General features: G+C 40.3%; 1 protein-coding gene across 1 annotated transcript in view; it reads left to right on the top strand.

Moving 5' to 3' along the window:
- LOC146307033 (plexin-B2-like) overlaps positions 1-24482 on the top strand; it is an 80298-nt gene extending 55816 nt beyond the window's left edge. The window contains exons 19-41 of the mRNA XM_084710491.1: positions 177-313; positions 474-656; positions 821-932; positions 3012-3221; positions 3325-3408; positions 4597-4692; positions 5005-5141; positions 5249-5349; positions 8212-8441; positions 10067-10248; positions 10462-10528; positions 11836-11982; positions 13066-13143; positions 13454-13532; positions 14794-14894; positions 16340-16421; positions 17637-17788; positions 18176-18336; positions 19516-19663; positions 20240-20304; positions 20703-20778; positions 21820-21894; positions 23008-24482. Of these exons, the coding sequence (XP_084566617.1) occupies positions 177-313; positions 474-656; positions 821-932; positions 3012-3221; positions 3325-3408; positions 4597-4692; positions 5005-5141; positions 5249-5349; positions 8212-8441; positions 10067-10248; positions 10462-10528; positions 11836-11982; positions 13066-13143; positions 13454-13532; positions 14794-14894; positions 16340-16421; positions 17637-17788; positions 18176-18336; positions 19516-19663; positions 20240-20304; positions 20703-20778; positions 21820-21894; positions 23008-23112 (2808 nt within the window). The 3' untranslated portion in view covers positions 23113-24482. The remainder of the gene's footprint in view (positions 1-176; positions 314-473; positions 657-820; positions 933-3011; positions 3222-3324; positions 3409-4596; positions 4693-5004; positions 5142-5248; positions 5350-8211; positions 8442-10066; positions 10249-10461; positions 10529-11835; positions 11983-13065; positions 13144-13453; positions 13533-14793; positions 14895-16339; positions 16422-17636; positions 17789-18175; positions 18337-19515; positions 19664-20239; positions 20305-20702; positions 20779-21819; positions 21895-23007) is intronic.
- Positions 24483-24714: the final 232 nt, after the last annotated feature.

The following is a 24714-nucleotide window of genomic DNA, read 5'->3' as shown; positions in this document are numbered from 1 at the left end:
AACACAAAGTTGCAGGAATTTAGAAAATCTACAGTCCATGATATCATTAAAAGATGCAGAGAGTCCAGATAAATCTCTGCTCGCAAGGAGCAAGAACCTCAGGCAGCGCCGAAAATTAGGCCACTCTGACCTTTTAAGCACAAACAGCTAATTTTATCATCTTCTTTTTTTTCCAGGACCCCAAACCATCTTTTGTCCACCCAGCGAAGGGTCCAGCAGCCGGAGGAACCATTATCACCATCAAAGGCCAAGACCTGGACACCGCGACTAAAGATGATGTCACTGTCACTGTGGGCGGAGTCCCCTGTGAAGTGTAAGAAATACTGACTTTTTATTGTGTGATATGTTGACTTATGTTTCCTCAGGAGACAGTTGGACATTTAAGGTCTGTGTAGCTAACATTAGCAGTTGGTCTGTCTGAGACAGCTGGACATTAAGGGTCTCTGTTCATGGTCTTCCTCTCTCCTCTTCAGCCTGTCATTTGGGACGAAGATCACCTGTAAGACCGGGAAGTACCGCGGGCAGAAAGTGCCCTCTGACCCGTTAACAGTGACAGTGAAATACGGTAAAAACACCACCAAAGATGTCACGGCTGCGTACCAGTACTCTGAAAACCCCAAGATCACAGATTACAACCCCAAGGCCAGCTTCCTGTGGTGAGTCTGTTTTTAAATTCTGGTTTATATCAGTCGACGGAGCCATTATTGTGTTGTATAGAGTAATTAGAGGTGTCCGAACACTGGAAGCATGCATTGCAGAATATTTTGTGGGTAAATATACATAATTTCCATCATCTCCCTGTGTCTGTGTGTGTTTGCAGCGGCGGTCGAAGGATTGTGGTGGTTGGAAACGGTTTTGATCTGATCCAGAGAGCCACAATGAAAGTTCTGCCCTGCAATGACGAGTTCTCGCAGAACACAGCTCCAGTAGAGGTACGTGTGTGTGTGTGTGTGTGTGTGTGTGTGTGTGTGTGTGTGTGTGCGCGTGTGACCAGTGTCTCTGAGGATTATAAAAATACCTTCAGAACAACAGTGAGTGTTTCTAAACGACCTTCTGAGTTTTTAAAACCTTGTAGAGAAACTGACAGGTACCTCTGTGACCCTGACTGCCAAAAAACTGAAGCTAAGCTAAAGCTAATGAACAGTATGTTAGTGAATTAGCTTTTGGATTGACTGAAGACTGTGCTGTACTCCGAACTGTAATAGATGAAAATTACATTTGTAACCGCTGTACAGTCTAACTAATGTTACAGGCTGGTCAGCGTAGCTAACATTAGCTGTTGGTCTCTGTAGCTAAGATTAGCAGTTGGTCTCTGTAGCTAACATTAGCTGTTGGTCTCTGTAGCTAAGATTAGCGGTTGGTCTGTGTAGCTGTGATTAGCGGTTGGGCTGTGTAGCTAATGTTAGCAGTGGTCTGTGTAGCTAATGTTCAGGGTTGGTCTGTGTTGCTAAGATTAGCGGTTGGTCTGTGTAGCTGAGATTAGCAGTTGGTCTCTGTAGCTAAGACTAGCGGTTGGTCTGTGTAGCTGTGATTAGCGGTTGGTTTGTGTAGCTAATGTTAGCAGTGGTCTGTGTAGCTAATGTTACCGGTTGGTCTGTGTAGCTAATGTTAGCGGTTGGTCAGTGTAGCTAACATTAGCGGTTGTTTTGTGTAGTTAATGTTACCAGTTGTTCTGTGTGGCTAACGTTAGCAGTTGGAAGGTGTAGCTAAGATTAGCGGTTGGTCTGTGTTGCTCATGTTAGAAGTTGGTAGCTAAAGTGTTTGTGATGGAACAAAAATAAAGGACTTACATTTGACCAAAGCTAATTAATATTGGCAACATCTTTCATCAAGAAAACACACACAAAAAATAAATACAATAGTAATAATAATAATTCTTGTTAGGAGTCTGATCGACGTGTCTCTTTAGAATCAGTTCAGGTTTAGAGTTTCCTACAGGCTACAGGAGTCGTATTGATTAATTCTACAATAAATGTGCGATCAATCAAGCCTCATAAATCAGAGGTGGGCGACGCTGACAGGACCAAATCAAATATTTAATAAAAGCAGAATATCAGCTGGATGAATATCGGTCTGCAGCTGCAGCTGACAGTCAAAACCCTGCGACAGAGAGACGAGCGAGGAGGGGAGGACGGTGCTTCTATTTCACTGCTGAATAGCTTTGAGTGACAGAGTCTCTTAGGAACGATTCACTGCAGGGGAGAGGAGGTGAAGTCGTTTTATCGTCTCATCATCAAAAGCTGCCGTCTGAACCGGGGAAGACAGAAGGGGGGAGACACAGTGGGGAGGCAGGGACAGAGAGGAGGGAGGAGGAAATCTGAAGTGAAAGTTACACCTGCACGGAAAATCTGGAGTCGCTACAAACTGTGAACCTGCTGGAGACACTTTTCTTTGAACCATCACAAGGAAAATAAAATTAAGTTTGATCTGAAAAGCTCCTCAGCTCAGTTTCTGCTGTAGACACACAGTACCTGGACACAGACGTCTCCAGTGGGTATTATTATAATAATAATATTAATCAGATGGGAGGATTACTTTAAAAAATGTGTTCTGTTACAGTTTCTAATTACCTGTCAAAAATGTAGTCAGTAATGTAATCCAAGTATCATAATATTAAAGTAATGTAACTTGATTTTTTTCTGTTACTTTTGTTTTTTTTTTATGGCTGCAACTAATGATTATTTCCATCATCAATCGATCGGTCTAAAGTGTCAGAAAATGGTGAAAAATGTTGATCAAAGCTGAAGACGACGTCCTCAAATGTCAAAAATATTCAGTTTACTGTTTTGTTTTTAAAAATCGCTCAAAATGATTAATTGATTATCAAAATAGATGCAGATTAATCTAATATCTATAGTATCTATAATCTGATTACGTCTTTTTTATCTGGAGCTGTAATGGAATAGACTGATTGACATCTTCTTCAGCTCTTCTCCAGTTAAATTCCTTCTTCTTCTTCTTCTTCTTCTTCTTCTCCTTCTCCTCTTCCTCCTCCTTCCTGTCTCTCTCAGTTTGTCCAGGAGGCTCTGAGTAAGAACGACACCATCCTCCAGTTTAACTCTCCGTCAGTGAACCTGTCCTCCGACTGCCAGTCCCTCAGGACTGTCCTCCACCTGGACAACGTGATGGAGGATCTGAAGGGCTTCGACTACCACCCCGACCCCACCTTCAACAACCTCACCAAGAACATGATCACAGAGACGGGCATCATCATCGTGACGGTGAGGGACGGACGGTTTCGCTCACACTCATCACTCTTCTTCTCCTGATCTGGTGACCTCACGCTCTTTCTCTCTCTCTCTCTCTCTCTCTCTCTTTCGTCAGGGTCGAGGATTCTCCAAGGCGATGACGGCCAAAGAGGCCAAGGCGTTTGTCGGAGACGCCCTCTGTCCCGTCAACATCCTGCAGGTAAACACACACTGAAAGGAGCTCGGTGAGAAATAAGTTTCTAATGGACTCACACTGTAAAGATGGAGCTGATATTAGTATTTTATTAAACGCGGGATATCAGACTGTCAGATTATTCACGTCTAAAACTGCTGTGATCCTGTTTTAAATGAGTCTGGGAGGTGATGCTGTCATGCTACACAGACAGAAGCTTCCAGAAAATGCAATTTCCTTCTTTGAGTTCAGAATAAAGGGAGTTGTTTGTTCCCAGAAACAAAAATATACTTGCAATTCTTTGAGGGGTCAGATCAGGTCACATGCTTATTTCACTTTAACTGAGAACTATTTTGATAATTATGTATGTAATTTTTTTGTACGGTTACATGAGGCTGAAACTGAACTTCACTTTAGTGGTGAGAAGTTCTGTTTGTGCTCACATCCAGTCAGTTTTCACCATCTGGGAGGCTTGTTTAATGTTCATGGCATCGTTCAACCACTGTGGGGCGCTGTAGGAAAGAAAACCCTCAGAAAATGATTATATTTAGTTCTGTGCCCCCCCTTTCATTCCTTTCATTCTTTTTTGTGTGTATTACTGGGAGTTTTTAAGTCTTTAAGACTCCAAAAACTATAAAAATAGAAAAATTTGAGAAGGAAACCGCTCATTGACAGGTGCAGCCTGGGATATGTGGTTTTGAGATGCCATTGCTTGGCTATAAAGATTGAGAAACGGCATTTTAGACGACAGTTGATGGAACAGTTCTTAAGTTGATCAGCTGTTTATATCTGTCAGTTGTCTGTCGATGTTAAGTTAAGCCTGTCATCCTGGAAAAAAAGATCCCAAAGGTCTGAAAATACAAACTCTGGAGTTTCATTGCCTGCCAAACTCCATTAACATTTTACTCAATTTAACCGTTATAAACATCTACTCCTTCTAAAAGATGATTAATTATCTTTTTACAACTCATAAACAGACACTTACTCTTTCGGCGAACATTCGGCATTAATTTGAGCTCTAATTAACCTGAAACAAGCAAACAATAACAGTTATTACGGCCTGGAAGAGAAATTTCAAAGACTCACAGCTGCATTTTGATTTATTACAGTAAAAATATTACAGATTTCTCCTTTAATGCATAACACTAATGAAGTTATACCAGCTGTCTCACATGTGTTTGGCTCAACTGAGTGACTGCTGTTGTCTCTGCACAGGATGATAAGTTGATCCTGGAGGCTCCGCCGTCGCAGCCCAGAGCGCGATCCAAACGCCAACGCAGGGACACGACCAACGACCTGCTGGAACTAGTGGTAAACACAGTGAACTTCCACGACTCTTTTTACTTTTATACTTCATATGAGTACATTTCAGAGCCTGTACTTTTTCACTTTTATTTGAGTTAAGAAGTTGAATCGGTACTTCTACTTTTGCCAGTTGTTTTTTACCCAAGTGTCTGTATTTCTACTAGAGTAAACAATGTGTGTAGTTTTGCCACCTCTGGAGAGAAGACAAATATCTCACACTCTGCTACTCACAACAAAACAATCTAGATGGAGTATTTTTAAGTATTTTTGATTTTGTGGTGGACTGTTCCTTTAAAGTGAAACATTCTTTGTGTCCAGGTGCAGTTTGGTAATGGCGAGTGGTTGGTGGGTTCAGTCTACTACGCCAGAAAAGACGACATTCCTCTGGCTATAATCATCCCCGCGGTCATCGTACCGATGCTGCTCTTCATCGCCGTGTCCGTCTACTGCTACAGGTTCGACAAATTATCACAAACACTTTTGTTTTTCTTTGTGTGTGTGTGTGTGTGTGTGTGTTTGTGTGTGGATGCATTTAAACATCTCCCCGTCTGTGCACCAACAGGAGGAAGAGCCAGCAGGCGGAGCGAGAGTACGAGAAGGTGAAACACCAGCTGGAGAACCTGGAGGAGAGCGTTCGAGATCGCTGCAAGAAGGAGTTCACAGGTACACACACACCTGACTGCTCTGAGCTGATTTAGAGATGACTGTGAAAGGAGCGTTATCGCCGTTTCACAGGAGAGCTGCAATAAAATCTGTGTCTCAAAAATAGTGTCAAAATTAAAGGAATAGTTCAAGTTATTTGAAGTGGGGTTTTATGAGGTACTTTCAAATCAGCCCACAGTAGATGGCGGTCTGCACACCCCCAGTCTGGAGAAGCAGCACATTGTATTTTAGCCAAATCAATATCAGTTTAGGTTTATGTAATATCTGGAATATTTCCACTGCTTTACCTTGCAGTCAGACCTTCCCGCATTTTCAACCACAGTTTTATAAGCCAGATATCCCTCTTTCCAAACCAACCAAACTCCATTGGCAAAATTAGTCATTTTACCTGACAGGACACAGGAGTTGTTGCCTCGATGTGCTGGTTTGTTTCTCTTATTGTGTGACTTTGGTGAATCCAAACTAACCCTGTAAAACACAAAAGTCACACAGTAACACAAACAAGCTAACCAGCAGAGGCAGCAGTAAACCAGCAACTCCTGTGTTCTGTGAGGTAAAATTACACATTTTTACAATGGAGTTTGGTTTGTTCGAAGAGAGTGATATTTGGCCTATATAAAGGCAGTTTCCTGATGAAAAGCAGTGAAAATATTCTAAATATAGTGTGCACTTAAACTGATATTGATTTTTTTAGATGAAGCATTGTTTTTAGGATGCTAAAATATATTTTGTTGCTGACCCTGCCTACAGCAGTACATTGCTTTAACTTCCTATAGCAGTACTCCTCTCTGATTCTACGATTTGAGAGCCTGTCCACCGCCATTTACTGCAGGTAATACACTGACTATCTTAACAGTTAAAATCATCCAAGTGATCCCTTTAAGCTAGTTATTTTTTATTTATCTAAATTGTGAAATTTATTTTCACATTAAAATCCTGAAAGGTGAGGAGCAACAGAGAAAATAGAACTGACAGTGAGCAGACAGCTGTTTTAGACCATATTGGTGCTGCAGCTGGTGGCACGAACACTAACATTTTACTCAGGTATTTATAGCGTTGACATCTGCCTCAGTCACAACACAGGAATCAGAATCTGGAGGATTCTGACTCAGAGCTCACTGAGCTCGCCAAGACCCACGTGGAGTCTTGCAGCGTCCGAGCCAAGCAGCAGACGCAGCACAAGCCTCTGTCCGCGCAGCCGAAGCTTTTTGTCAGCATCTTGTCACACGTTGCGTCCGCAGATTTGACGACGTCGCCGCTTTGACAGTTTATCTCCGTAATGTGAAGTCCTTCCAGCGCGATTCAGCAGATTGGGCTTTGGCTCAGACATCACAAACTTCCCTGCAGGTCTTTTTGGCGAGCTCGGTGGACTGAGCTGAGAATCTGACAGCTCCGTTACTGAGCTCGGGGGGTCAGGGAGACTTTAAGAGCAGGAACGTTCAGTCAAAATGGTTGAAAACTCGTAGTACCTACAGGTATAAAGACATAAAATGTACGCCAAGAAGCACAAGATCCACACAATTCAAGAAAATCAAGGAAATCCAACTTCTTGAGCCCCCGAGTGCCTGTCAAGCTTTCTGTTCTTGTTCAGTGCACATATGCTGTTTACAGTAACATCAGAGGTGGATTTAACATTAAAGTTTTTAACAGTAAGTTTCAGTGAGTTATTTAAAGACGGATAAAAGCAGGCTCATTATTTCTAACCAGCCACTGTGAATATATTCCGGCTGAAATGACAGCTGTAGCAGATTTTATCTGCTGTAGCTGTTTGAGTAAGTTCTTGATTGAGCTGATATTTTTGGCAAATGTAACACTACCTCCGATAATTAGTTTTGGCTGGGGTCTGCTGGAGAGTAAGTTCCCCAATTACAATGAAAAGCAGGATTGGGGCGCTAGCTTTAACACTTTAACACAGTGGATGTGCATGTTGTGATCTTTATTTGTGCAAACTAATGTAGTGTTAGTCAGTCATATGCTAACTCTTGGCCTTCGAAGGAATGCAAAGTTAAGTTAGCACTTTATTACAGTAAGCTAGTTAGCATGACATGCTAATAGTGTGCTAATAGAGTCCTGAAAACCAAGGAAACTAAAATAGTCAAAAAGTTTTTTTTTTAAACTAAAGAAAAAAGTTTTTAAAGGTAAAGAAAAAGTTTTTAAAAGTAAAGAAAAAGTCAACAACATTTTTTTTAAGTAAAGACAGAAAGTTGTTTTTTGATTTGATGCCTGAAGGTCTGCAGTTAACACGAGCTCAAGAGATTTTCCATTTTGTCCTGTGACATAAATGAATGTCATGAATTTTGATGCTTTTACGTGCCTTTAAAAAGTCGGTCTCTGAGTGACTGAGGCCGAGGTTGTCGGGGGCGTCATAGATCATCAGTCACTGGTGACATTGTTTAGTTTTTCGTATCCCAACATTAGCTGTTTACTTCTGCTGGGTGTGTAAACGCTTCAAACATCATGACGATAATGGTGATGTTCATTTGTGAGGATTATCTTGCTGAACAGAATGCATTTTGTTTTCTGCACTAATCCCAAATCCAGTGGAAAAATCCCTTCGGCTTTTTGTGGAGGTAACCAGGGCAATGCTAACTTTTAGGCCGGCCAACAAAAATACATCACCCCTGCAGCTCTCTGTCATTATATTTTTCATCAAAGGGAATAAACATACTGTTTAATCCATATTTTACGCTTTTGTTCTTGTGTTTTTGTTTTGGAAAGACAAAGAAAAAGAAGCAACCATCCAGATTCTTCATAGTGTTTCTGTTTCTACAGGCCCACATGTTATACAGTATACAACACACACCTGTAGGCAAATGAATAAATAAATGGCTGAATGTTTTATGATTTTTCTGTGTGTGTCAGATCTGATGATCGAAATGGAGGACCACACCAGCGACCTGAGCGAGGCCCGGATCCCCTTCCTGGACTACAAGACCTACACCGACCGAAACTTCTTCCTGCCTTCCAAGGACGGCGCCAACGACGCCATGATCACGAGAAAACTGCAAATCCCTGAAGCCCGCAGGGCGATCGTGGCTCAGGCGCTGAACCAGTTCTCCAACCTGCTGAACAGTAAAACCTTCCTCATCAATGTGAGTCTGAAGCTTTCGGTGGGATTCTGGCTCTTCCAGTCCCTCGTCCCTCGTCTGTCTTCTGCCTTCTGTCATATTTTCGTCTTTTTCTCTCTGTCAGCTGTTTCAGACCCTCAGTGAGGTTTTCTGCCAGATAGTTTATTTATAGAACTAATAGGAAGTCTTATTTTTACCTCCCTCACCAACAATAAACCTTTCAAGTTGCCAGCTGGAAGATAAGATGATAATTTTCTTGCCAAATTAATATCTGTGAATCGAACTCCAAACAGTGATGATAAATGCCAACATATATATTTTTTAAAAAGGCTGCACATTTCCTTATTTATTTTTTCTCACATTATAAGGAGACTGGATCTGTTTGGATCCACTTGGGTGTCAGACATCAGAGCTGCAACAATTAATCGATTAGTCGATCAAAGAAAATTATTTTTCAGCCCCTTTGATGTCAAATGTTTGTCAGTTTTAGCTTCTTAAATTTGAGGACTTGCTGCTTTTCTTTGTCATTTATAACAGTAAATAAAGAGTTAATTTCTTGATTTTATAGATTAAACAATTTAAGGCTCTGTTTCTTTGCATTTACTGCTGATAGACTTTTTATTTTATGTTTATATTTTGCTTATTTGTTGCTCGATTGTTACTGTGATTTTGGAGCAATCTGACACAAGAATTTCCTCCTGGATTAATAAAGTTCTGTCTTATCTTATCCTTAAAATAATCATCAGATTAATCAATAATTAAAAAATAACAGACGCGAGACTCGTGGCAGTAAAACAAGACCCCATAATCTAGACCGGGGTCAGATCTTGGTTCTTAGAACTAAGTGGACCCGTGAAGACCTCTAATGAGCATGTTGATGTTCCTCAGAGGATGAAACCTTTTAAATTTGGACTTCGTGCTGCACTGTAGCTACAGCTGAGGTCCCCGAGGTCTCCTCAAGTGATGTCTGAAACTGAAACTGAAAGAAATTCTGAGAGGCAAGTCAGAAAAAAATCCATTAAAACCCACCTGAAATAAAACATGGATGCTGTTAGTCTTATTTAGAGGAGTTGAGAACTTCTGCCTCTTGTGGCTGAAATTATTACAACAACAAACATTTATAAACCTGTTTCACACTGAAAATAAACCTTTGATAAACACAGGAGAGAAAATAATTTAAATCACTTCTTTTTCCTCTCTTGCCTCTCAGAGCTTTGATGCATAACTGATAAAAACGATGCAACATGGAGATAATACAAAATACTATTCTCGTTTTTAAAAAAAAGGCATAAAAAGTTCCCAGAAATATCTATATATTTTCAAAGTTTCTTATTCTCAAGTTTCTCCTTCGGTGTCACTTATGTTCGACCTGAAAAATAAATCCAACTCAAGGTCCACCTTGGGCTTTTTTCTTGTCATGGATTGATTATTAGATGCAGTTGAAAGCTCAAGGAAAAGCTTGAAAGCAAACTTTGAGTTAGTGTTTGCTTTTTGCCAAGCTATTTCTAAGGTCAAAAATAAACTTTCTCGCTCAAATACAGGCATGATTTTTCTTGAATTTTGTAACATTTTATTGAAAAATGCATAAGTATCCAGGTTTCTAGTAATATAAACATATGCATGCTAATGTCCATGCTCTCTGTCTGCAGTTCATCCGCACGCTGGAGAGCCGTCCGGACTTTAACGCCCGGGCTCGGGGTTATTTCGCCTCCCTGCTGACGGTGGCGCTGCACGGGAAACTGGAGTATTACACGGACATCATGAGGACGCTGCTGCTGGAGCTGATGGACGAACACGTCCAGAGCAAAAACCCCAAACTCATGCTGAGGAGGTGAGGAACGGACGGACAGAAAGATAATGACTTAAGTGTAGAAAAGTCAACGAAAAATTGCAAAATCCCTCTCGTACACGTGTATTTGTATTTATTTACACCGTAAAAAGTTTTAATTGGTTTCTGTCAGTTCTAATGTTTTATCTTTTGTGTGTGTGTGTGTGTGCGTGCGTGCGTGCGTGTGTGTGTGTGTGTGTGTGTGTGTGTATCTAGGTCAGAGACGGTGGTGGAGAGGATGCTCTGTAATTGGATGTCCATCTGTCTCTATCAGTTCCTCAGGGTAACACAGATTCTTTCACTTATTCTTTGTTGTTTTTTTTACTTTCTTCGGGTGTGTTTTTTATTTCTTTTTCTCTTCGATCCGTTTCTCTCGCCTCCTGCACGCCTTTCTTCCTCTTCTTCTTCTCCTTTTCTCTCTCTTTTTTTCCCTCTCCTGCTGCCTCAGTTATAATTGACTCTCAGAAACTTCTCGTCTTTGTTGAAACCTGCTCACTGCACCTGTATTTTCTGCTCTCGCTGTGTTGATACTGACAGCAGCAGCTGATATGTTGTGCTGATGTTCGGTGTTTTCTATAATTTAACACTCTTGTACCAAACTTTGTTTCACACTTCAGCTCCCGAACAAGTTTTTTTTACACCATGGACATTTTATATTTAGTTATTAGGACCAGGAGTTCGATGTGGATTGAATTTAGTCCCTGAACTTTAACAAACGTATCATACATACTTTCAGAAAGTACTTATTTTAATTTTATTGTACTTAAAATATATTAAATAGACAAACAGTGGTGGAATGTACATATATTTATTCAAGCTCTGAACTTAAAGGGTAACTTCAGTATTTTTCAACCTGGACCCAGTTTTCTCCAGAATGTTCTGCAGTATAAACATCAAACCGTTTGTTTTTTGTCACTGGCAGGTTCAGATTGTTATTCTGAGTGTCTGACAACATTATGGACACCTCTGGTTAATCAATAGTTGCATCCGATAGAAAATGGTTAAAAATGAGCTCCAGCTCAACCAACTACAGCAGTAAAATCCTGCTTTTAAATTAAAGAAAATGAATGAGATCATTTATAGTTGTACAAAAGTCACATGGGAAAACTTTTACTTTTACTTTGAATATTCTTAGTACATTTTTTTATTACTTCTTTTACTTGTAACACAGTATTTTGCACTGTAGTATTTGTACTTTTACTGAAGTAATGGCTCTAAGTAATTCCTCCACCCCTGCAGAAAACTACCCTCAATTTTCCTTTTGTTTTTAACAAACCTACAGACAAATGTTTTGCTGAAAATAAAATTCTTCTTGTTAAGCTAAATAGAACTCTAACTTGAATAAATAACAATAATGATTCATTGCATTATATATTTTATTAAACTTTTACACCTGCAGGTTGCCAATTAAATAAAACTGTTCTTGGCTGCGGCTGTAAATGTGTTTAGGGACAGAAGTTCAACAGATGCCTGTGGACGGAGAGAGTTGGATCAATTTCAAGGAATTTCAGAAAAAAAAAAAAAAACATCTTTGCAATCAGCAGACCTTAAAGAAAAGGACCGATCTGACCGTTTGTGTCCTTGTTTCAGGACACTGCAGGAGAACCTTTGTACAAACTGTTCAAGGCGCTGAAGCACCAGGTTGAGAAGGGACCGGTGGACGCCAAGATGAAGAAAGCCAAATACACTCTGAACGACACGGGGCTGCTGGGAGACGACGTCGAGTACTCTGTACTGGTTAGTACACACAAGACACGCACTCTGCAGTGTTGATCAGTGGGCATTTTAAAGGTCAGGAACATTTTTTTTTTGGATCAGAACTCCTGATTTATTCTTTCTGGGTTTGATTCTGTGTTTTTAAACCTTTTTGTGCGTCAAAAAAATTGCAGGTTTTCCGTGTTTTCCCCTGTGCCGTGTCGTCGACAGAGTGAAAAAACTCTGAAATCAGAATTACGATGTTGAGCCAAAAAACAGCTTATGAGTAATTATCATTTAAAACATGTTGATCTTTAATTTAGAGCTGAAATGATTAGTTGATTCATTCCTAATCAACAGAAAATTAATCTCTAACTATTTTCATAATCAGGAGTTTCAGACCCCCAAAAGGTCACAGTGTGATTTTTTTTTGTTTGTTTTCATTTTTCTTTTTCTGAATGACGTCTGTGATGCCTCTGATCCACAGAAGAAGACTGAGCTGTATCATGATTTAGTTTAGATCAGTGGTCACATCTATGGATTAATTGCACCGGGCGTGGCTGCGTCATGTTTCCTCTGCGCCACGTCCAACCACAGCTGAGAGCGACCGTTCTTCAAAAAGCACGTGAATCCACGCTGGCTTTTGTCTATTTTCACACAAAACCTGCAGAGAACAGATTGAGCGGACAGGAAGTTAGACAGAAAAAACAATAGAGAATCTGGTCTGGTTTTCAAAATAAAAGACCCTGTGCAGAGTTATCGTCTGATCATAAAAACAGACAAAAAAAGAAACTTATTTAACTACGTGGCCTGTTTATCCATGATAGAAGCACAAATAAACAAGGAAAAAATCAACAAAATTTGACAGATGTCCCATCATGACATTTTAGAGGCTCCGTAGGTTGCAGCTTCTCAGATTTGCTGCTTTTCTGTTTTATTTCATTGTTAACTTATTTTCTTTGTGTTTTGGCCTGTTAGTTAAACAACATCAGACATCTGAAGACGAGTAAATGATGAACTCATTAATTAAGACAAAATCCAGCTCATGAAAGTAAACCCGCTGTCACTCCAGAGTTGAGGATCGGTGTGTGTGTGTCTGACAGACAGGTGTGTTTGTGATGTCAGACCCTGCAGGTGTTGGTGCACGGGGAGGGACCAGACGTGACTCCGGTGAAAGTGTTGAACTGTGACACCATCTCCCAGGTGGGCTCGTTTTCTCTCTCAGGTTTTGTTCTCAGCCTGCTTCTGCACCGCTCTTTACGTCAGGATCAGCTAAATATTTTATTATTTCTGCTCCCCGGTGATGTGAAAACTTTCTCACTTCGGGTTCCAGACAACTTCAGCACATGAGTTTATATCATGTAGGCAGAGAATGTGAAACCACTGAACTCCTTTTAAGAAATATGGTGTTTCTTAATTTTGGCTTAAAGGTGTCGGTGCTGATATTTAGAATGAAAGAAGATTAAACTTTTGTGTTCTGGCATCTTTAACATCTTAATATTCTGCTCTCCAGGTGAAAGAGAAGATCATCGATCAGGTTTACAGAAACCTGCCGTACTCACAGAGACCAAAGGTGGAGAGTGTTGCACTGGGTAAGAGACAAAACAAAATATATTTGAAACACTACAACAAATAATAACAATTATTATGTTAATATTTATACAGATAAATAATTTTACTGTCACTGAAAGCTACAACACAACATGGGGTTTGTCACCCCCTGCAGGTCTATGGTGGAACTGCAGGGCTGCTGGCAAACTTAAATACTAAATTGTATATTTACTGACTGCAGTGTAGTTAAAGGGATAGTTTGTGTTTTTTTGAAGTGGGGTTGTATGAGGTATTTATCCATATTCAGTGTACAGTAAATGGTAGTCAACGCACCACCAGTTTGGAGAAGCAGCAGGAGTAACGGTGTAGGAAGCTAAGCAAAGTCCTGCTGTGGACAGGGACAGCAATGTACGCTATGTTTAGAACATTTTCACTAATTTACTTGGCCGTCAGGCAGCCTTTTCTGACAGGAAACTGCCGTTATATAAGCCAAATATTGCTCTCTCCAAACCAACCAAACTCCATAGGCAAAAATGTTAATTTTACCTTGCACAACACTGCAGTTGCTGGTCTACCGCTGCCTCAATCTCTTAGTTTGTGTGTGACTTCACTGTCTTCAAAGGTCAATTTGGATTCACCAAAGTCACACAATAACACAAACAAACCAACCTATGCAGGCAGCGGTAGACCAGCATCTCCTGTGTACTGTGAGGTAAAATTACTGATTTCGCCTATGGAGTTTGGTGGCTTTGGAGAGAGTGATATTTGGCTTGTATATCGGCAGTTTCGTGTCAAAAATGGCTGTCTGACAGCGAGGTAAAGCCATGAAAATATTCTAAATATCACATATACAGCTTCTCCTAACCAGGGGCATATTGACCACCATCTACTGTAAGTAATACACTGACTGTGGTTAAATACCTCATACAACCCAACTTCAAATAATCCACACTATTCCTGTAACATCACATAAAGTAACAGAAAGCTCTTATACAGACTGTGTCAGTAATTATTTACCCTAAATTAGACAGATAAAGACAATAAGGAGACAATAATACAAGGACACTTAAAGAGGTAGATGCACTTGGAAATAATCTTTATTCAATCAGGTAATCTCAGTAATATCAAACTCTTTGTTACAGCAGAGGCAAACAATCACAGGCAGACAAAACCAAGGACAAATACATAAAACAAACATAACCAAAGCACATTCAAGTTTTCTTTATCTCTCTCTCTCTCTAACAGACCTGTAATATTTTGAAAAATCCACATTAAAGTTAAATTTTTCTCCCCGATCCGCAGAGTGGCGTCCGGGCTCCACGGGTCAGATCCTGTCTGACCTCGACCTGACCTCGCAGAAAGAAGGACGCTGGAAGAGACTCAACACGCTGGCTCATTACAATGTGAGTTTGTTTTTCAGTCTGCCGCTGTCATGCAAATACTTTATTTATTCAGCACAGGACAAAAATTTGCAAAAATCCAATGTTTTGCACAAATGTTTTGTTCTTATTATGTTTGAAACTCTTTGATATCCAGACTTTAGGGGAGGTTGGCTGGTTTCTCATCACCTGCAGTGATTTTAATCCCATCCAGAAAGAGGATGTGGGTAGTTTTGCACCGCCAGCTCAGTATTAATAACAGCCACTATTACCTGCTGTTTTTTTGCATTTGTCAGTTAACTAGTCTCCCAAGCTTAAAGGGTGTCTTTTTTCAATCTGGAACCTACTTTTCTATTTTTCAGTTTTTTAGTTTTTGAAACTGATCCAGTATTGAGGAGGAACGCTGCAGCCATCAGCCATAAACAGGGCTGTGGTGTAATCCTAGAGGGCAATCGAGAATACGTCCACTACGTGTTTGTTCTTCTCACTGAAGGGCTCAGATAGTTATTCCAAGTGTCTGACATTATTTTGGAAATGATCCCTAACAGAGAGAGACCTTTTTAAAAGTGTGGCATCCTTTTTGTTTAACCAGAATGAGCTGTTTTCATGCTCTCGTCAAAGCCACCAAACTCCATTTACAGAAACAGTCATTTTAGCATCGTTAAAGACAATTCATTAAAACTCGACAGAAACTAAATAAATCTCCCCAGAATTGTTGTTGTTCATCTTTCCACGGCTCCAACAATCACCAGCTCTGGTTTGGTTAAAATAAACTCTTCATTCATAGAGTTAGATGTGAAAATATTCTGGCTCTACACGCCGATTCTCCCCACTGCTTCTCTGATTATGTCCCACCTCCCTCTTGCTCCTCTTTCATTATCTTCACATCTAACTCTGTAAATTTAAAGTTTATTCCAACCAAACCAGAGATGGTGATTGTTGGAGCAGTGGAAAGACAAACCACATCAATTTTGGTGAGTTTTATTTAGTTTCTGTGGAGTTTGAATGAAGACGATGATGATGATGATGAAATTACTGTTTCTGTAAATGGAGTTTGGTGGCTTTGGCGACTGCGACAGATCGTCTATTTCTGGTCAAACAAAAAGGTCTTTCTCTGTAGGGATCCTTTCCAAATTTTTGCCCTCAGATACAAAAACATGTCCAGGTTGAAAAGTACTAAAGTTTTCTTTAAAGTTTGGAGTTTGGAGTTCGTGTTCCCTCTCTCCCTCTCAAGTTCAGACCTTTTCTTCTGCGCTGAATCCAAAACCTGAAGTGCAGACAAATGTCGAGCCGCCTGAGATACATCCTCACACTGCACAAAAACAGAAACTAAAACTCCAGTTCTCTCCTCTGACATTTAAAGAGAAAGATTTATTGAGAAGGCTGCTGTGAGACAAAGTCCATCTTGATAACAACAATGTTACAGAGTTCACCTGCACAGCTGATTTAAAAGATTTCTTGTCTTTCAGGTTCGGGATAACGCCACGCTGGTTCTGTCCAGAGTTTTGCACACGCAGTCCTTCCACCAGCACCAAGACAACTACGAAGAGAGTATGTACATTATACTTACATTTTTTCATACTGCTAGGTTTTTCCTAAACTCACCTTGTCTGATTGCTACAGAGGAGAAAGAGGAGAGAAAAATGAGGAACAAAATATATATCCAGGCCGTGTTTTACTGCATTGAGTATTAATAATAATAAACTTTTAATGTATTGCAAGATTGTAAGCAGACAAAAAGTGCTTTTTTCTTTGCCTGTTTTATGTTAATTAGATTTCAAATTAATGCCAAATGTTTGCCGAATGAGGAAGTGTGTGTTTGTGAGTCCTAAGAAATCACTGATTATCTTCTTAGAAGAAGTAGATATTTATTAAAGTTAAATCGAGCAATATGTTAATGGGGTTTGGCAGGCAGTGAGACAGGCAGTCGCTGAACTCCAAATCCAGAGTGAGTACTTTTTTGTTTTTAACTTTATGTAGACAGACATTTGACAGTTATAAACAGATGATGAACTGACAGTGTAGGACTCATCATCAGTTGTCAAATTAAAGTGTTGCGCTCCTGCAGTTTGGTTCAGTGATCGTCTGTCTCACTTCCTGCAAAACTCCATTAACATTTTTCTCAATTTAACATTTATAAACATCTGCTCCTTCTAAGTGGTTATTAGTGATTTTTTTATGACTCAAGAACAGACACTTACTCATTTGGCAAACATTCGGCATTAATTTTAACTCTAATCAATGTGAAATGGACAAACAAAAACACAAGTTACAGGCCAGAGTTCCCAGACTGATTACTCCTGTTGGCAAGAGGACTTAAAAATTTTGCATAATCTAAATGATCTCTTAAATGATGCAAACAAATATGAGACAGTCAGGGTCAAACTCTGCATTTTCCTTAAAAAAATATTTAAAAGATAAATAGAAGATCAACATTTGGTTATTTTTTTGGTCAACAGACTCACTATAGGAATGTTAAAATGGTAATTTCCTGCAGGCCGACTGTGTGGATGAAAAAATGTAAATCCAATAAAGTTCTTCAGAAACAGCAGGCGAGCAAACAATAATTAAACAAGAGTCCAGCTCAATATTCTGTCAGTTAATGCTTGTCCACTGTCAGATAAAACAGGCAGCAGAGTTTGTTCTTCAATAACCAGGTGTCAAACATCTTGTGAGCGTTCGTGTCTGAATAACAAGAAGCTTTAACAGATTCACGTCTACCTCTGTGTGTGTGTGTGTGTGTGTGTGTGTGTGTGTCACTAACAGAGAACTCTCTGCTGGAGGACGACAACACCTTCCACCTGGTGCGACCCGCAGACGAGATCGACGAGGTGAAGTCGAAGAGAGGCAGCATGAAGGACAAGGCGATGACCAAAGCCATCACGGAGATCTACCTGACCAGGCTGCTGTCTGTCAAGGTACAGCCGCCTCTGTGTGTGTGTGTGTGTGTGTGTGTGTGTGTGTGTGTGTGTGTGTGTGTGACTGTTTAGTTTAAAGTAGGTGCTTTTATGCCCTTAACAGCAATTAACTGATTCTTTGAAAATAACTAATGTCTGAATTTTAATACTTAATCCCAATAAAGTTCTTGAATCTTGAATCTGCTCTTGTCTGTAAACAGCAGACTGTTCTGACTGTTCAGCTGCCAAAAATCCAGATGAGAGAAGAAAGGAAAGCTGATCAACATTTTGATGTGTTCATCCAGGTGTTTTTACAGTACTGTGTATCTGTGTGTGTGTGTGTGTGTGTGTGTGTGTGTGTGTGTGTGTGTGTGTGTGTGTGTGTGTGTGTGTGTGTGTGTATTACAGGGCACTTTGCAGCAGTTCGTGGACGACTTCTTCCGCAGCGTCTTGGGCTCGAGCTCCGTCGTCCCGCCGGCCGTCAAATACTTCTTTGACTTCTTGGACGAACAGGCGCTGAGACACGACAACGTGGACGAGGAGACGCTGCACATCTGGAAGACCAACAGGTGATTTTCTGAAGTAGAACCACAGTAAAGTTTCTTTAGTTTTTCTGTTATTTTGCTCCTTTGTTTAAGGAGAAACTTTAGTTCAAGATTCATCTACTCTGATGTACAGAAAATATTTGACACATCGGATTTTAAGCATTTTTGCTTTAAAAGGCTGAAAGTTCTTGTCCTTTACAAGCTTAAAGATAATATTTGTCATGAGCAGGCTATAAATGGGAGCCTAAAACTCTCCTTTGACGTCACTCAAACAGTGTTGCACGGATCAGACCGTCAGAAAGCGGCGCTGACGTGCGACTCCTTCACCGATTCAACGTCTGCCAGCTCCTCTTCAAAGCTCCTCTGAATCTCAGCTGGAAAATACAACCTGCAAAGAAAACTGCTAAGAGAAATAATTACACTGCTTCTCAAGCTGCGTGTGTGTGTGTGTGTGTTACACCTCATCAGCTAAACTAGAGAGTAATTATGTCCTCGTCACTGTTAAACCAGCCAGTCGACAACATGAAAGCCCGATCTAATCATCGTGATACATGATGACAGAGCGGAGACGGAGAGGAGGAAGAGATGCAGACAGAAAGACTCCTTTTTTTTTTTTTTTGTAACTTCTCTGCTTTTCAAACTGGCCTTGAGCGCCGCCTGTCAATCATCACAACACACACGCACGCGTGCACACACAAACACGTCGCACAATGAAATATTCATTAGCTGGAGTGAATTATTGACGAGGGTTACGGTCTGTGGAGGGAGAGACGGCATGAGGAGATGAAAGGATGGAGGCAGGAGGGAAGGAAACAGTGTCAGCAGGTCCTTAAAAGTTTGTCTGAAACTGACAGAAGTGGAATGTAACCAAATACATTTATTCAAGTACTCGACTTAAAGGGATATTTTGGACTTTTCTTTTTTGAAGTTGTATGAGGTACTTACTCATAGTCAGTGTATTACCTGCAGTAGATGGCGGCCGTCACACCTCCAGTTTGGAGAAAGAGAGAGTATCTCAAAAAATCCACTTTATTTAGAATATTTTCACCGTCGGACAGCATTTTCTGGCAGGAAACTGAAGTTCTACCGCTTGTTAAATCTTTAGTTTTGGCAAACTTGCTTCAGGTATTTTTTAACGAGGTTTAAAACAAAAACCTTCACCTGACACGAGTCTCTCTCTCTCTCTGTCTCTGTCTCCCTCAGCTTGCCTCTGCGGTTTTGGGTGAACATCCTGAGGAACCCTCACTTCATCTTCGACGTCCACGTGACGGAGGTGGTGGACGCGTCGCTGCACGTCATCTCTCAGACCTTCATGGACGCCTGCACCAAGACGGAGCACAAACTCAGCAGAGTAAGTCCACACAAATAAAGATCGTGCAGACTGTTTACATTTTGGCAAACTGGCACCGGGAAAAGTAGCCGAATTAGCTGTTAGCAGGTCCTTTTTAAAATGTACCCACCGACGTAGAGACAGTTATCACTGCATTAATGTTTCACTGATGAAAACTTAAAAACATGGTAATTCTCAGGAAAGCTCTGAGGCGTCTTTTTTCTCTGATTTCTAAGCGGATTTATGGTTGAGTGTATCTTTAACTGACAACGCGCTCGCAGTCCTTCGCTGGCTGTTGTCAGAAGTCTTTGTGGGACACACCGGACGTCCCTGCAGCAGACGAGGAGGCAGGCTGCTGCAGGAGAGTTTAATTACAACGCTTAATCACAAAACGAACCCTGGACCGTTTGAACATCACACGCTGATGATAATTAAACAGCGCAGGAGCGTCCAAGGGAGGAATTTTCTCTGTAAAACATCTTCACTCCACACAGAACAAAGTTTTTGCTTTTTGCAAATTGGGATGAATCCGGGACGCCTTGAAAGTTGATCTTTTATCTGTTTTTTCTTTTCTGTTCTCTCTTTCTTTGACTGCAGGAGTCTCCCAGCAACAAGCTGCTCTATGCAAAAGAGATTTCAACGTACAAGAAGATGGTGGACGAGTGAGTTTTATGGCACTGAATATACAGAAAATGAACGTGTGTGTGTGCAGCAGTGTTTTTGCAGAACAGCTGGCTGCATGCGGAGGTTTGCACCAGACTGCAAAAAGTTTAACTTACAAAGGCAGAATATTATTAACACAGAGTGAACAGTTACAAAGACTGCGGCACAAACTGAATGTTAAACATGTTTTCTTTTATGTGACTTTGCATAAATGAAAAACATGAGCAGAAAAATCATAAAACAGCCCAAAATATCTGCAATGCTCCTCCTATTTTAAATAAATGTATCACTTTCTCTTAAGTAGTTCATTAATTTGGTGTTATTATTATTATTATTTGATAATAATATGTGACTGTATGTGTGTTTACGTGTGTGTGTTTGTGTGTGTTTTCCCCAGTTACTACAAGGGCATCAGACAGATGGTTCCAGTCAGTGACCAGGACATGAACACACACCTTGCTGAGGTGTCCAGGGTATGAACCAACTTCACCGTGTGTGTGTGTGTGTGTGTGTGTGTGTGTGTGTGTGTGTGTGTGCGTGCGTGTGTGTGTGTGTGTGTGTGTGTGTGTGTAACTGTCATTATTAATGCAGCTGAGTGTGTACCTGTGCCTGATAACTGTGCCATCAAATATTGTACTTGAGTATTTAAATTTGATGTTACTTTATACTTCTACTTGACTACATTTTAGAGTAAATATGGTATTTTTTACTCCACTACATTTGTCTACAGGCAGCACTTGACATTAAGGATGTCAATTTGTCCCGGGGACAATAAAAAACAGTACAGAAACTTATTATTACAAATGAAGCTAATTACATTTATGCATCATGGAACTGAAGCCCCACCCCCTTAGTTACTGTTGCTACGCCTGCCAAACTTTCCATTCGCACATGAGCAGACAAGAACATGTATTTGTCTAACAAAATTTGTGCAGTTTACAGTGATAACAGATTTAACATCGAAATTAGGAGTAATTGTTGAAACTCGAGGTCTTTGAATCTAAAGACGAGTGAACAAAAGCAGATTCTCATTTCTAGCTGACGACGGTGGATTTTGTTGCTAAAATAAAGACTCACAAACAGATTTTATAAGTGTAGCTGGCTGATGTAAGCTAATGCTAATGCTAACTGGACTTGAGTCAGCTGGGAAGCCTCCAGCTGAAGAACAGAGTCTGAAGACAGAGTTTAATCCGTTCAGCACACGTGTGCTCTTGTGTCTCACATCTTTGAGAAATGACAAAAAAGACGCCACGGTCCAGACGCCGAGTATCGCTCTTCTCTTCTTCTCTGATGCACTGCTAAAGATTAAACCACCCAACAGTGTAGAAAATTGTTTAGTTATATACATTTAATAGTGTAAAACAACTAATTGATGAACATAAACCTGACCACATAGTTTATGGGGACTTTTGGAACTTTTGTGTATTAATATTACAACCATTTCTGTAAAATCAGTTTGACATTTGAAGCTGGATTTGTATGTTTTCATTTGTAATCTTTGTTCCACTTTGCAGCAACACACAGACAAGTTGAACACCCAGGTGGCCTTACATCAGCTGTACCAGTACGCCAGCAAGTACTACGATGTGGTGAGAAACTCAGTCAATTCAGTTGCAAAACATTATTGCTGAGAGATAATTACAGCCTTTATAGTCATTTGTATAACTTTAAAAAAGTTATACAAATGCAATTATTATTTTTTGTTGTATTGTATCCAGAAATGATTTTACATTCACACCTTATATTTTTCATGCATTCTGAGATCAGATCTGTGTCCTCCGGAGTAGAACTTGCACAAGACTAATGTGAGGTTGCGGTTTGAGTTGTTGAGTTTTACGAGTTGTTGAGTCAGGAGAAACTTAATAAACTTTGTGAAACGCCGTCTACAACAAATTCTCAATCATTCCTCCTCTCTTGTGAATTCAGCAAATCTAACACAAAGTTATTTCTTTCTTTGTGTAAAAAACCTATTGTCGGTTTGTCCCGGCGTGTTGCGGCGCCGCTGTGTAGGCTACTCTGTGACGACATGAATTAGCTGCCTTGTTAACAGCTGATCAACCGTACAAATGAGTGCAGCACCCCGTCACACACACACAATTATTTCTTCTTATCATTCGTTTTCTACCCATATTACTTTCATTTTGCACAGTTCTGTTGAATAACTCATCTTTTGGTTCTGCTGTGGCACAGAATAGATATATAATCAGTAATTAGAGACTCTGACTCGTCTCTTTCAGCCTTCTCGCTCTTTAACTTTAAATTTAACAGCTTATATTTCATGTTACTGCCTCTGACTACCTCCAGATGTGGTCACAGATCCAATCACAGTCTCATCATGAGGCATTTACACCTTCAATATCAGCTGTCTGCCTCATCTGGACACCGAGGTTCAATGTCCAGTGACTTAAAGGATGATTCTGTTTTTTTTCTTCTCATAGTCGTGACCATTATTACTTGTAACATGGCAACATCGCTCGGTTTTCTTACCTAAATTACAAAAAATAGACCCACATTGTAATAAAACGTAATTAGCTTTTAAAAAGAACCTCCAAGCAGTACTTTACAGAACGAGGTGATGCCACCACTAGCTTATTTATTTATTAATCTGTTTTAATATCTCCAATACGCTGCTGTAAAAAACAGTCAAACTACAGTTTAAGAACGTCTGAAATTTAAAAATCTTGTGTTCTCGTCTTCTCCAGATCATCCAGTCGCTGGACGAGGACCCAGCAGCCCAGAATAAGCAGCTCACCCTCCGCCTCCAACAGATCGCCGCCGCCCTGGAGAACAAGGTCACCGACCTTTGACCTCTGGCCTCACGGCGGGGTCGGGGGGAGGAGCTAACGGCTACTAAAACACAGGATGTTGTTTTCCATTTAAGGACTCAAAGGAGGACGAGCTCGCGGACTCTAACGAATGTTTGACCGTGTGAGGACTGAAGTGGGGGGCGGAGTTACGGGACTCCAGGAGATTTTTGGACAAATGAAGTGTTAAAATATGCTCAGAATGGAGGAAACTGAAGCGTTGATATCTACTATAGTTGTATGGCTTACTTCCATTTGGCATCCCAAAACAAATACCAAGGAGGTATGCAAAATGGTGACCGTAACATGGCTGCGGATGGGAGAAATCAAAGGGTTATTTTTGTAATGGTTTGTGTAATCGGACCTAGATGTTTCTGTGTTTGGCCTCTCTTCACGACAAATTTTAATTTTATCATACAAGGACTGAAGAAAAAAGTGCCACACAAGGAATGAAGATTGAAGATTTTTGGGGTAATTGAAGATCTAATCGAAATAATGAGACATTACCAAATATTTTCTTTTTGCCACTCAAGCCCTTTTGGAAGTTCGGATTGGAAGTACGGCTGCACCGGGACGCTTTGTGACCACTTTTTCCTTAATCATATTACAGCAGAGTCTGTGAACTGTGGATGTAAATCAACCAATGAAAACCCACTACGGTACACACCACTGGCCAATCAGGGGTATCGGTTTGTCTCGATGGCACAAATGAGGAGAGCGAATTCAGGGTACGAAGAGTTTAGTCCAAAAATTGAACTGCAACGTCGACTTTTCTTGCATCATGTTGTTTTTCATATCAGATTAGCTGCAGTGTGTGATTCTACGCTGATGACACTGTGCTGTCGACTCAAATCACAGCTGAATAATTTCGCTCCGTTTAGTTTCTTTACTATTTTTCTTTGTGTGCAGGCTTTACGCAGAGGCTTTGCATTGACATATACAACATGAAATTTATCTTTTTAATGGACTGATGCAGTGCCACTTAGTTTTTTTTTTCTTTTGTAAAGTGTTAATCAGGGTGGTCCATATTGTCATATCCTGTGTGTAAGTGTGTGTGTGAGAGTGAGTGTGTGTTCAATAGCTATCAACGCCGTTGCCACTCAGCTTGTTTTTACTTTCTGTGAAAAATCCTGACTGCCTAATCATGTGCTCTAAACAGCCAAACACTTTTATTCTTTTTAAGTGTGATTTGTTTTTTTATAATCTGTATGATTATACTTGTTTTGCAATATTCCCTTCATATATAACACTGCATTTTTTCTATTTTTCTGTTTAACTGCACACATAAGAGAAAAAATGTCTTAAGTGTCTTCTGAAGACAGGGTATTCGTGGATCCTTCAAAAAGGCTTGAAATAAATAGAAATTCAAGGTGGTTAAGTGTAAAAATGCATTAATCCAGTCGTAATAGGCCCCCTTTGTCCATTGCAACTGTTGTTAGAGCTGCAAGATAACAAAAAATATGCTTCTAATGTGACAAAACTGCTAGACACAGTTTGACTTTAATTTTCTTGATTTCACCAGGGTAATGCAGTCAATATTAGCACTGCTTTCTAGGGAGTCAGTGAGCCTGTTCTTTCATGGTATTACAAGTGTTCGACCACCAA

The sequence above is a fragment of the Lutjanus erythropterus genome, chromosome 22, assembly GCF_056507025.1.
Source record: "Lutjanus erythropterus isolate fLutEry1 chromosome 22, fLutEry1.hap2, whole genome shotgun sequence".
In the NCBI taxonomy this organism is placed as follows: Eukaryota; Metazoa; Chordata; class Actinopteri; order Lutjaniformes; family Lutjanidae; genus Lutjanus; species Lutjanus erythropterus.
Note: the sequence above shows the minus strand (reverse complement) of the source record. Positions and strands in the feature narration are given on the sequence as shown.